At 34.1% G+C, this 14405-nt stretch overlaps 1 protein-coding gene across 1 annotated transcript in view; it reads right to left on the reverse strand.

Moving 5' to 3' along the window:
* Positions 1-371: 371 nt before the first annotated feature.
* GPR158 (G protein-coupled receptor 158) overlaps positions 372-14405 on the reverse strand; it is a 386507-nt gene continuing 372473 nt past the window's right edge. The window contains exons 8-11 of the mRNA XM_003771868.2: positions 13953-14091; positions 8677-8782; positions 4552-4698; positions 372-1897 (exon numbers count right to left, since the gene is read on the reverse strand). Of these exons, the coding sequence (XP_003771916.1) occupies positions 416-1897; positions 4552-4698; positions 8677-8782; positions 13953-14091 (1874 nt within the window). The 3' untranslated portion in view covers positions 372-415. The remainder of the gene's footprint in view (positions 1898-4551; positions 4699-8676; positions 8783-13952; positions 14092-14405) is intronic.

Here is a 14405-nt window from a genome sequence, read left to right on the forward strand (position 1 = left end):
AGTTTTCAAAGGTAAATTTCAATGGGAGATGGAGAAAGGTAAATCTTAAACAAATATTTCCTTTAAATACATAGTTTCCCAAAAGTCTTAGTGTTAAAATTGCACTAAGACTTTTAAGACATCTTGTATTTGTACCTTTTTTCTAAATTATTAAGGAATTCTTCTTTTGTTTTTTAGAGGGGGGAGAGTGGGAAAATTGTTATTCTCCTATTTGTTCCCAAGGTGTCTTCCAGATCTCCAACTCCTCTACCCTTGTTGTTCCATTGTCCCTCCTTGATGGACAAATGCTCCTTGGGAATTTTTGGAATTTCCCTAATTTTTATGGGATGCTGACTCAGGGTTTCCTCCTTTCTCTTTTTCCTTTTCACACCAGTCCTTTATGGGCACATTACACTTTAAAAGCATCCCAAATCTCTTATTTGCGGGGTGTTGGTGTTTTATTTGCACTTAAAGCAGAAGAAGCCACAAAGGCTACACTTTTCTCAGCGTTTGGTAAGCCGGGGGTCTCATACTCCCAGGGACACACCTCAGCTCGGGAGGTTAAAGGCTGTTGAAAGTTATTACTTGAGTTAAAGGAGGCAGATGAAAGCACATTTCCTTCAGAGGAAGATGGAGTTTTTTTCTGGTCCCCTATTTGGTTGATATTTTCTTGCTCTGCTTTTGATGCTACAACTTTTGAGGGCAGTTCATCATATTGACCTACACAAACTTTGGCAGAAGGATGCTGACTGCCATTCTCACCATTCTCACCTTTCCCACCCCCAGGGAGAACCTGAGTCTTAGCCTTTAAATGCTGCTTTTCTTCTTCAAAAGCATACTGTTCTGGGCTCTCCCAGGGGCAGACCTCAGCCTTGTCAACGCTTTTCGGGTTGGACAGCTGATATCCTTCAGTGGGCTTAGGCTTGTGCTGAGATTTCTCCTTTGGCTGGAGAGGAAGGTTTTTCTCCATTTCCGAAGCTGCAATGGACACATGTTTCTGGACTTTCGATTCTGAAGGCACAGGACCTGGCGTCAAGTCATAGACCTCCCAAGGACAAACTTCCCCAATGTCAAAGTTATCCTTTAATAAGCCTGGGACTGTTTCCGAATTGGGAGCGGGGGCACTCACCCGTTGCTGTTTCATGATTCCAGATTTGGGGGCTTTCCTTGGCTCTTCAGAATAAGAATTTTTCCAGGCAGAATCTTTAGTCTGTATTTTATCAGGGTTGGAATGTTTTCGGTTGAATTCTTTGCCTTTGAGCTGCGGCTTGTGGGCTTTATCATTTTCTTCCAAGCCTTGAATTGATGTTTTCCCAGTTAAACTAAGAGTCTTCTCCTTGGCACTCGCTATAACGCTGAGCGACTTCTGTAGCACAGATGTTCTCGGATGCCCCACCTTCTTCTCAGAGCTGAGGTTGTGAGCACTTGCTGACTTACAGACCAAAGGGACCGACTCAGTGGATGAAGCCTCCATGTTTTCTGGAATCTGTTTGTTGACTTTTTTCCCTGGGACAGAGTCCACTAGAGAATTCTCTGTGGTGTCCACTTCACTTTCTGTGGGTATGCTGTTGGACTCTTCTGACTGGTCTCTAACATGATCATAAGTGCTGTGGGACTTTTTTAAGGAGAAGACACGGTTTTTCAAAGACTCTTCCTTCGCCTTCACGGTGCTGCCGGAGGATTCTTGGGGGTTTTTCCTCATTATGACAGCATTTTTGGTTGCGTTGTGGTCCGTGACCTCTTTATCCTCCTTTGAACACTGTCTGCTGACTGTTTCTGGGATCTCAGTAATGCGCCTCATGATGGAACGGCCAAGTCCCTTTTTTGAGCACCGCTTTTTCTGGAGATGTGGATTATTTGTGATCATTTTCTTCCTTTTGTAGATTTCCAGTTGAGCGTAGAGTTTCTTTAGCTCATCCTGAGAAGAGAGAAAAGGGTCAAAATGAAGGCAGTCAACTAAACAGAACAGTAAGTGTTAGTCCAATTAGATTGATACAAACATTGTAAGAAAATAACCCCTAAATATATCATTTTATTCCTTTTCCCTGCCCCACTACATAGTTCTATTACAAATAGATCTTCAGTTAGAGACTGATCTTCAAGAGAAAGAGTTCAAGGCCTCAGGGGATATGTATTCCATACTGATTTTTTATTGAGCACTTACTTTGGATTTCTCATTACTATGATCATGACTGAATCAGGACCACCTCATTATAGACTTTATTGATAAGATTTAACCAAGCATTTCTTTGGCAAATTATGAAGTTATTCAGAAAGTTCCCAAGATGCTAGATTTAGGTCAGATTGAAATGTTTCAAAAATAATATTGCGTAGTTACACAGCAGATCATCTTCCAGAAGCAAAAGTGTCCTAAAGTTGCTGCCATAGCCTGTCATGACCAATTCTTAAAAATATGGCCCAGAACATCCCCAGCTATCTGACAGTAAGATATAATACTTAATACTATAAGATATCTACTGACAAACTCTAGTTGTAAGGCTAGCATTTACCTCTCCATCCTATTCTTCCATTTACCCAGATCACCTCATCATCTGCCTAGTGTCATTATCCCGCTTCTCTCCATTAGGTCCAGCACCCCTTCACACTGGACCTGCTGGAAGGGATTTTCCTGATGCTCTAGACCATTAGAAAGTTAGCCCATTAATTTCCCAGGGCTGTATCCAATTTGTGGGTGAAAAGATATGTTCAAACTAGCCCATTGTCTATAGTCTAGTCCTAGGCACCAAACTAGCTATCCAGACATTTGTCAAGGCCATTTCACCTTCTCCTTGCCCCCACATCCCCACTTTTTTCCTCCAAAAAACAAAACTTCCTTTCTTGGCTACTTCTCTCTGTGTTTTCTTACTTGATTCAATGAATAAGATCTTTGAGGACAATAACCATCTCTTTTTAAATCTTTCTATCCCCTCGGCTTACAACACTGCTTTGTGCAGGATACCCACTTAATAAATTTATGTAACAATAAACAAAAATCTTAAAAATCAGCAAGAACTTATTGGAAACTTTATATACTTTGTGATTCAGTCAAACTTCCTTTCTTGTGTGTTATTTTTTTCTGATATGACACAATTTCCATCATTCCTTTGCATTAGATATGGATTATTCCACTTAATAAATGCTCTGCCTGGTTTCAACTCCACAGAGTAAAATGTCCCCCAGTCAGGTGTCCCCTAGTATCTTCTTCACTATTTTCCCATCTCCTTTTAGGTGGCACCTTGCCCTTTAGTTTGTAAACTCTTTGAGGGCAGGAATTGCCATTCTTTTTTATTAATTTTATCCCAGCCAATTAGCAGTATGCTAAATACATAATATAGTAGATGACTAATAAATGTTTATTGAATTGGATTGAACATCCTCCAAGAGTAAAAAATGTTCTGCCTCCTCCTCTCCTCCTGTTAGAATCTCTAAGTCTCTCCAAGATTCCGATCAAGTGCCCTCTTCTGTTTGAGGTCTTCCTTGATTTCTACAGTTGCTGGTTCCTTCTTTTCCCACCCAGTAGAATGTAAGCTACTTGAAGAAAAAGATTGTTTCACTTTTTCATTTGTATAGTCATGCAGTAAATACCTTAAAAAGTTTGTTGACAAATAGATATTAGACGTTAAGGATAAAAAGACAAAAATTCAACAGTCCCTTTCTTGGAAGGGTTTACATTCTAATATTGGTAATGTGTACATATATAAATTTTTATGGTCAAATCAAATCAAATATTTGTCAATTCAATCAAAACCAGTTGGTCTGTTTGGGTACTGATTTGGTTATTATAATGATTTTACCAGATTATAAAACTGTATTACAATACAGTAATATTTACCATGAAAAGGGCTCTTATCTTTAGAAATATCTAAATTTCCACAAATTAGAAAAATTTTTTAAAAGAAAACTTTCTGTTGAGTTAAAAGCAATGACAACACACATTTTCTGAATGTTTTTGCATTTTGTGTGGTGAGCAAATACATACTAAAAAACATTGATCCTGCTAAAAAGATGATTTTTACTGAATGAGATGACTTGTTATTTATTTTTTTGATTGATATTTTTAAAGTACCTTTAAAGTAAAGAATGTCTCATGTTTGGCTAGTTTTGCTGATGAAATGAACGGAAAAATTAAGTGCTAGCATTTTATTTATTCCTTAGAACAAACACAGGGATTTAAAAAAATGAATTATTTTTGAATGAAGCATAATGAATCAAATTATTCTAAAAAAACAAAAATAATTTTTCTTTGTTAATAAATTCAGATTTTAAAAGAGAGGGGAGGAAAGAAAAGAGATATTTCCAAGTGTATATATTATACTCTATTTTGATTTTAACCATTATTTGAAGTAAATTTCAAATGATCTTTGCTCTATGACATCTTCCCAGATCATTTAGACTACAAGTGATTTCTATGCTCTCTGAACTTCTAGAACAATTTCTGTTTACACCTCTCATTTGATCTAAAAATCTCTTAATGTTTATACTATTAATTTTAAAAATTCTTCTCCAAGATTGGTGCTTCTCATATATATTGCCTTGGTCTAAATTATAGAAAAAAAAAAAGACCAGGGTTACCCGAATATCCTCGGGATCCAGGCTGTGCTCACTCCAAGCTGAATTGATGCTGCTGTTCAGGTACGATCCTGACCGGCCCATGTCAAGCTCATCTTCATATGCTTCTGTTGCTATATCATCTCTTGGATTATTGCTTGAATGTGAAAACTACAACAAGGAGTAAACATGACCTATTAATGTGAACTCTAATTGATGAACAATAAAGAAAACTTATTTGAGAAGTTGGAATGAGAAAAATACTAATTGGGAATCAGAGACTTGGATTTGAATAAAAGGGGATGAATGAGGTATCCTGTGTATCTCTGGAGAAATTGCTTCACTTGGAAAATGAGCAGGTTGGGCTGAGCCCCTGAAACAATTCTAACCCTAATTGTATGTTCCTCTGGTTCTTCAAAATGCACAATATTTCTGCTCAGCAGCTCAGAGTGTGGTATGATGGAAAAAGAATTGCACTTGAGTTATGATACCTGAGTTTGAATTCCAACACTGTCAATTAGTATTATGTAAATTTGGGCAAGTTACTTTTTCCCACACTGATGAAAATTTGGTCCTTGAGGTTTATCATCATTGTGAGAGAGCCTTATCTAAGCTTTCTTTTCTTGGTTCTTAGTGCTCTTATTTACCCAAGGCTTATTGTCAGAAGGAGGGTGACTATTATGATTTGCTGAGACACTGATAGGAATTAATGATAAATCTCCCTCTTAGGATATATTGTTGTTCTTTAGACATTTTCATTTGTGTCCAACTCTTTGTGACTATTTTTGGGGTTTTCTTGGCAAAGATTCTGGAGGGTTTTGACATTTCTTCTTCATCTCAGTGCCCAGAGTCACTTAACCTATGTAATGTCTAAGACAAGTCTCTAAATGGTAAACTATTAGGGTAGGAAATTATAACAAATTTTAAATGACAGACAAATTGCCAATCTTCATTAGGGAAGGAAATTTTCCCATCACAGGTCTATACAACAGGAAAAAAACTTATTCTTTAGAAGATTTAAAAATCAGGTTCTCCTTCCATTGATAATAATCTCATGAAACTCCCACTAGAATTTGGGGGAATGAATTAATAGACTCAGAGTAATGAAAGTCCATTACTACAAAGACAATATTGAAAGTATGAACCAAAATGTAGCAACACAAAAACTGGATTCAGTTTCTTGCCTATTTCAGAGAGAAACAGAGTATGGAAAATGGGTCCAACATTCTGTTGCATTTGTCCAGGATAAATTATTATTCATCTTGTACAAAGCATGTACAAAGTATGATTTGCAATGCTGATAGTATTTCCCAAGTCTTGCAGTCAGGATAAAATCAAAATTCTCAAAGTATCATCACATTTTCTGGGAGGAAAACTACAATTGATAAAATATCTTATTATTCTAGTATTAGTATAATTTTAAAAGAAAAATACCATTAAAAAAAAAAGAAATTTGAAAGCTAAGGGTCAGGCTACCTTTTTATCCCAAAAAATGTTCTTGACAATTTTAGAGAATTTGCATTTACTGTATACTTTATTACTTCCAATTAATATTTCTGAGATTGCCTATGGGAAATAACTATTAAAAGGAAAGTTGAAATAACACCTTCATCAAGTTATCCAGCTGCTTAAAACCTATTACCAGCTTCCCATTGCTCAGAGGATAAAATCCAAATTTCTGAATCTGAAATAGATTTTGTCAACCTTCCTTCCCAATCTCATCTTTGATTGTTCTGTATGATCCTACAGTCCAAACAGACTAGTCTCAAAAATCTCTGGGCCTTACCTCCATCTGCCACTCATCTGACACATAAGCTGTAAACAACACTGTCATTCATTGTAATCTTTTTAATGTGTCCATAGCTTGTCTTTTTAACTAGTTCCCTGAGGATGGGATTATATTTTATATGTCAGTTGCTATGTCTATCTCAGTATCTCCCACAGCATCTTGCATACAACATAATCATTGATTTGCCATACTGAAGATGTCCAGAGCTTGGAGACCATTTAGTCCAAACCCCTTTTTTTGCAGAAGGAGAAATTAATCCCCACTGATGCTGAATGACTTGTCCAAGTTTGCAAAGTAAATTACAGAAGCAGGATTTGAACTTAGGTTCTCTGACTTCTGAGTCAGTGTCCTTTTCACTGTCTTCAATTGACTCCATGTTGAATTGAGAGCTAGAAAGAATATTTGAGATCATCTAGCCCAAAACTTCTTAAACTGTGGTTTGCTATTCCAGTTGGGGTGACATAACTGAATGTGGGGATCATGAAATTATGATTTATTATCAGTACATGTTTGATTTGTATACTTATTTTATATATCTAAATACAGGGGTTGTGTAAGAATTTTTCAGGAGAAAAGAGGCCATGAATGGGAAAAGTATTTCATTGTATAGATTACCAAAATACTAGTTAGAAAAGTTGAATTTCTTGTCCAAGGCTAAAAGTCAATTCCAGGAGGACCAATAACTTCAAATATAGCATTCTTTCCACTCTGCCGTACTGCAAATGTCACTCAAAAAAACACTTGTTAATTGAGTGAAAGAGGTAGAAAAATTTCTTTGGTAATTAACCAATTGTAGGGTATATTACTTTTTATAGAATCATATATTTAGGGCTGGGAAGGTTGTTAGAGGTCTCCTCATTCAGTTTTCACAGAGTACAGGGAGGCTGGAGATCAACAATGTTATATGACTTTCCCAAAATTGACATTGATAGTAAGTAGTAAAACTGAGGTTTTAATTTTTGTACTTCTTTGTCTTTCTAAGTCACCTTCTTTACTCTTTTTCATAATCCGGAAAAGGGGGAGAATGATATTTTACTCCATGTGTGAAGTTGCTAGTGTTAAGAATAAGAAGGACTCATTTTTCTCATCACTTACTCTGTTCCTCAACAAGCTGAGTTGTTTTGAAAATATTATATCTCTGTTATATTTGACAACTAAAAAAACAGCCATATTATTCTACTGTTGGGCAGATATATTCCATAATATTCAATAAAATCTTGCCTTACTGCTAAATTCATTGCAATACTCTGAAACTGGATTAAGTAGGACTTTTAAAAAAGGAAAACTCCTTTGTGTTACTAATTGCTAAAAATTGATAAAAATAGTAATGCCCACCTTAAAGCAAGTGTTTAACAAATGCAAATATACATTAAAACTATTGAATGCTAAATGCATAACTAGTCATTACACTTAGTTATCTTTGTCACATTCAGGTTTTTTTTCCCTTAATCTTTGGAGTAATATAATTTCATTAAGTGTATATGTGATCTCTGCTCATAAAATTATGACACTAACTTATATAAATCATACACAAAAATTAATCTCACTAATTTTCAATTACAGTGTGCATGAATCCACATGATTATGTGTTTCTGTGGCTTTTAAAATACTTGTTAAAATTGAAACATTAACAACCATTTTTATGATAATAACCCAAGACATAAAAAACCTTTTGCTACTGAAGGTGTCTTAAGTCTAGAACAGAAAAGCATTTTAAAAAAATACTTGAGAATATACTTTTGGACTTCTAAAATCCATATCTGAATCCCAAATTTTCCAATCCAGTTTTAAATCATTGTGGCTGCAAAAAGTAAAGGATATGAAACCAATGTTCTCAGTATCTTCTCTGTTAGAATTGTCCTGTGAGGTCTTTGGAAAATCTTTCATATGTCTAATTTTTCTAAGTAAAATGGTATAACTACATTATATTTCAGAATTCTTGGAATCATACTCTGGCCTTCTCTGATAATAATCCTGTATACACATAATTATAATTATTTATTAATTATATATAAATTCTAATATTATTATAAAATTTATATAATTTACATTTATTCTTAGAAAAATATTGTCATTCGAAACCACAAGATATATGACAAAATCAAAAGAGTCCCTAGAAATCACTCTCAAAAAATATCTCAGTGGTTAAACTAAGAATTATACCTTGAGATACACTAAAATTTAAATATAACAAGGGAAGTCCTTGATAAACTAATTGTCAATTTTGTCAAAGTAAGTTTTTTTCTCCTTCCCATCCTACCCCATTTCTACTTCTACATTTAATGACAAGAAATCATTCCAAGTTATTTCAAAGTAGTGAGTGCCTTTTTTTTCCATATAAAAGGAAATTAGAAAAATACCTTTGGAATCAAAAGTAACCCAATGGTGACTGTCACAGTCAAATGGGTATGTGCAAAAAATAGCATCAGCATCCAGTCCGACTGAAGTTTGGAAGCAAGAACAAATCTGAAATCAGAATACATAGAGTTAGCAATCACCAAAAGTATGACTCAAGAAGCTAAGCACTTCATGACCTTTCCCCCTCCACATAGCCTATAAAATTCAATTCATGATAGTCTACTTAATGAAGATTCTGATGTATAATTTCTAATCTTAGAATGACATTTCAATAAACATGAGCACATTTGCAGATTTTTCTAAATACAGGAAATCAGGATGTTTTACTCATTAATTACCTCTTACTTTTCAAAAAATAATGAATTCATATTATAATTTTCCATTAACTTTCAATAGGATGCTATTACATTATGCCCCGGTTGCATCTGCAAGGTGAAGGTGGGGAACAAAGGAGAATCCAAATGAATTACATATTATTAACTGGTAGTTTCAGAAACTCCAAAATGAGAGGCTTTCATGGATGGCCAATTTTAGAATAAAGCAAATCCAAATAACTCCTTGATTAAAACATTCTTTACTAAATTAAAGTCATTGAAAAATGCTAATCAGAATAAAGCAGGGAGAGAGCTGGTGGTTATCTGCATTTATGTGTTTCCCAAGATTTAAATGGCAACCAATGTGATACATGAATGAATGTACTATCAGTTTGAAATTTGTAAGATTTTTTTAAACGTCAGTATTCAATGGAATTTTGAGTACTTCAGTTAACCAGATTTTTTTTTCCATTTCAGTTTAAATATTTAATTTTTTTTTCCAGAAACACACAATTATGATCCAGGAAAACATACTGAAGTTATTGGCTAGGGTGCAGTATTTGCTATAGCAATTTGGGAAAATTCTCAAGTTAAATCAACATCTGCAAATACAAAATAATGTTTATTACTAAAGGCCTATTGCAATACTTCAGTAATATCAGAATGTTTTAATAACAATAATTTTTTCTTTGGACCTCCCCTTTTAATATCTCTATATGTATACCTATTTATTCAAGAAGATTGGATGTAATAAAATTCTGACTACCTTCTTAGCTGCTAGATATTCTTTTTCAGTGACATAGTGCTAAATATCAATTTGGGCATTTAGGAAAAGAAAAAAATTATTTTCAGGGCAAGTATTCTTGTTTTGTCCTCACGGGATTATAGGATTTTAGATCTAAAGCTGGAAAGGACCTTAGAAGGCCTCTAGTCCAACGGACATCTTTCATAGATGAAGATACTGAAAGCAAGAGTGAGGAAAAGCCTTGCCCAACATGACACAATGGCAGAGGTGGGCTTGAAACTTAGCTCTAATGATCCCAAGCTCAGCCAACTTCATTAAGCACACTTTCCATTTTACAAAACTGACTCTTAAATTCATGAAGTGAATACAATACAAGAAATGATTCAATTAAATTGAGCTAAGTGAAAGGAGGAATTCATTACCATTAGCATCCATGATGCTGGAGTACAAATGTTAAATTTTTGTGTTCTTCAAATTTTAGCAGCCTCTGGCAAAGGCTTTATTGCTCTATCCTAGGATATTTGAGAATACAAACTCAAAAATCTACAACTATAAAGTTGCCAAATTTTAACTTCCATATTCATTATCATCATAATTAGCATTTATATTGGGTTTTGAGGTTTCCCAAGCCCTTTACAAACATTATCTCATTTTATCCTTATAATAATCCTGTCAATTAACTGCTATTATTTACTCCATTTGTACAGATGGTAAAAATGAGGCACATGGAAGTGAAGTGACCTGTCCAGAGTAACACAATAAATATCTGAAGTAGGATTTGAATTCCAGGTCTTTCTAACTCCAGGTCCAGAGGTCTATTCACTGCACCACTTAGAAGGATCTCTATATATTTATGTGGAGATCTAGATGATATGATTTCTGATACCGAAGACAATGAGATTACAGTTAAATGCTTTAAGATTGATGAATCAAGATTTTTTTTTTTAACTTGCAAAGTAATGAACCTGAAATTTAATACATTTCTTTAAGGAATAATTATCTATGTGTATGTATACATACATATATACATTTACATATATATGTATGTGTGTATTCCTGTAATTCTTAATTATACATTAACTCCTCATATAACTTAAAAAAGGATAATCACCTACAAACATGCTTGATGTGACCAAGTAAGATTATAAGACAAATCTTTTGATGATGATGAGGCTTTGAAGACTGAAGAGTCTACTTAGAAAAATTTCAAGTCAAGATTGGGTCTTGTCATGGATTTCCAAGTTTCCCTTTCCCAGTTAAGTTGCAAATATTTGCTACAGACCTTTAGTTCATCCTACTCCAGCTTTGGCTGAGAGCCTAAACTATAGAAATGCTTAGCTAAAGATAAATCAAAAGGTAAAGAAGTTGGGAAGAAAAATAAATCCCCAGCCTTCCCAAAGTTAAGTAAAATCAGTACATCAGAGGAGAACAGAAAGAATAGAAAAAGCAGGACACAATATGTTATGATTTTCTCCATTTTTTCTGAAGTAAGAAATTTGATCCAGCTTTGTCTTTCTTCCTATGCTTTTACAAATTTTCAATAGAAATTCATATAAGATTTGAGGTCAGAATATCTAGTTGTAGTAATGAGTTTTAAAATAGACCCCAAAGGAATACAAGTGTTGGTTATATTGATAAAAAATAAAATTGTGGCCATTATATCAGAAACACCATTCAGTCACAATTAATCTTTAGAAAAGATGATTCAGATGGAAGGAACAGATTTAAGTTGGTTTTTTGCTATTTGCTTCCTACCCTGGGATTTCACAGAAAATATGGACATGGTCTATTTGTAGTATAGCAATCCCCATGATAAAATGGCTTGTAAATTAATATATGTATACATACATTTTCTTAAAGTCTTAAATTAAGTACATATTTATATGTACTTAATATGTATGGTACTATATCTACTTAAAGTACATAATAAAAATCTAATCAATGTGTTTAATTTATATTTGTATGAAATCCTTTTAATTGTTTAGACTGACTTGCTTTTTTATGAATGACATTAGGCAAGTCATTTAACTTTTCTGATCCTATTTTAATGAGGAAAGAATGGAATCAATAATTTTTAAGCTTTCTTCCAGACCCAAAGCTATGACTCTATGGGAAAAAATCAAGCAGTGAGCATAGATAAAAGATCTTTTATGTGCCAGGCACTACTTATAAAAGGAATAGTATATGTGAAAGTGTGTTTCCAATGTGAGAGTAACTGATTGGAATGAATGATCTCTGAGGCATCCAGCCTGAGATCTGAGCCAATTAAGTCTTTAACATTAATTTAGTTAAATTGAGAATCATAAATGCAGAGCTTTTTCCTTCATCTGATGTAGGTATGTCAAAGCAAATACCTGAGCTTCCCTTTGGCTATTTAGCATCTGAGTTGCTGACTACTGGGATGACATATTTCAACCAGTGATGGCTCAGCTCTCCTTGACAGGGACTGGGAAGATGTGCTCATCCACAGAGTTTATTGGAGGACAAGGGCTTTTTGGATCTCGGAGACTCCGAACTACAGTTTAAAAATATTTATCAATTGTAGAAATAAAGGACTGAGTAGGTGAACAAAGACTAGAGAAGAAAAGAGGTCTACCCTTGCTCTGCAAGAGCACGGACCATTCTAATCTTTGAACCTCCACTATATTTTATTATGTTCCAGGCATTGTGGCTAAAGACTTTCACAATTATTATCTCCTTTGTTATCACAATAACCCTATGAGATAGGTGCAATCATTAAACCCATTTTACAGAGGATGCAAACAGATGAAGAGTGACTTGCCCAGGAGCATACATCTAGAGAGTGTTTGAGGTTGAATTTGAATTCAGATTGTCCTGATTCCAGGTCCATCTTGAATATGATATATATAGGATAAAGGTTTGTTGTGTGAAAAGCAAATCACTGGTTAGAAAAAGGAAAAAAAAATCTACATATCTCATACAATAAGATTTTATCAAAATTTTGGTTTTTTAATAGAATTGAGTATTTTTTTGGTACTCTGAAGTAAAAACCTTAGAGGTGAGTTAAGAGGTCACAACTGTCAGTCAGCACTGAAACAAAACATAGTTCACAGAATTTTAAAGCTAAAAGTAACCTTAGAGATTATCTAGGGCATGGGATTCTTGACTTTCTGCCCATTAATAGTATGTTTGCGTTCAGGTCTGGCTTTTGACACTTACTGACTATAAGACTATGGCAAGTCATCTAATATTTCTAAGCCTCAGTTTCCATATTTGTAAAATGAGAAAGTTGTATTAGATGGCTTTTAAAGTCATTTCAGTGTCCAAAAATATGATACTATGCCTAAAAATCTTCATTTTAAATGTTTCTTTCTTTTTTCAACTATTTCTCTATTTTCAAGATATTTCAACAAGAAATAATTTTTTCACCACTATTTTCTGGACCTCAAAGTAAAGAATTGGGAACTTTTAGGCAGCTTTACAACAGATCATTTTGAAACTCACATTGAAGATTGCATTCATTTTCCAAATGTTGAATGACTATAAAATCATATAGAAAGGGCAAATCCTAATATGACTAATATGACTGACAGAAATCTCCCTTTGTTCACTTCACAATGAATAGCTCCTACCTGCCCCTATTTCATTTCCATCTCTGGACAAAACATGCTACACCAAAGGAAGAGGAATTAGGCTACATTCTCTTATAAAATAAATACATGTGTTGTTGAATGAAATTGTACATAATATTTGGCTCCTAAGGCCTAACTCTGCAATATTAGTTCATTCAAGCACTGAATGAGATATTCTTTCCCATAGCAATCAAACGTATACAAACCAATATGGGTCCATGTAAATACTTGTCGAATAAAATTTGGGAGCTGGATACCAGTGTCCAGAACATTCATGAAAATAGATAACAATAGTTTATCTATATCAACCATAAAATGTTCACTAAATATATTGATTTACATATGTTTTCAACATAGAAAGAGAATCATGACAGATTTCAAAGAAGAAGATAATGAACATATCAGGAAAAGCTAATTAGTTAGAATAAAGAGTATAACTATATTGTGTGCATTTCCCATTTCTAGGGAAAGAAAAATTAAAGCAATGCTTAACTTTAAAAATAATACATAGCTTTCTTAAAACTTTCCATCAAGAAAATTATCCATTTTTTGACATTTAAATTAGAGCAAGATACAGCAGAAAAAAATAATAAAACCGTTAAGTACTCAATTTAAAGATCACTTGCCTAATTGTATGGAATATAGCAGAGATAATGAGCTCATTGTGAACTGCAACAGCCATATAACGTGGCTCATGAAATGCTGATGGGACTGTCCGCACTGCATAGCAGAGATAAACACCCCACAAGAGGAATAAAAATTCAGCTGTAAAAAGAACAAAAAGAAATGATTTGCCATTAGTTTTGTAAAATGAGCCAGAAAGTAAAGTTGAAGTTACTTAGCATGCATTTTAAAGTGTGTATATAAGATATATACTATTCATTAGAAAGTCATAGATCACTCACTTAGCCATAATCCTAATAGACTTATTTCACCATCACTCAATATACCAAAGATGTTTTTTCTTTATTTACTCAAGATAATGAACCCCTAGATAGATCAACATTTCTTAACATGTAGAAAGATGGTAGAAATTGGAAATTTGATGGTGGATGGGCTGAGAAGCCTGGCAAATTTCT

This window comes from Sarcophilus harrisii, chromosome 5 (assembly GCF_902635505.1).
Source record: "Sarcophilus harrisii chromosome 5, mSarHar1.11, whole genome shotgun sequence".
Classification (NCBI taxonomy): domain Eukaryota; kingdom Metazoa; phylum Chordata; class Mammalia; order Dasyuromorphia; family Dasyuridae; genus Sarcophilus; species Sarcophilus harrisii.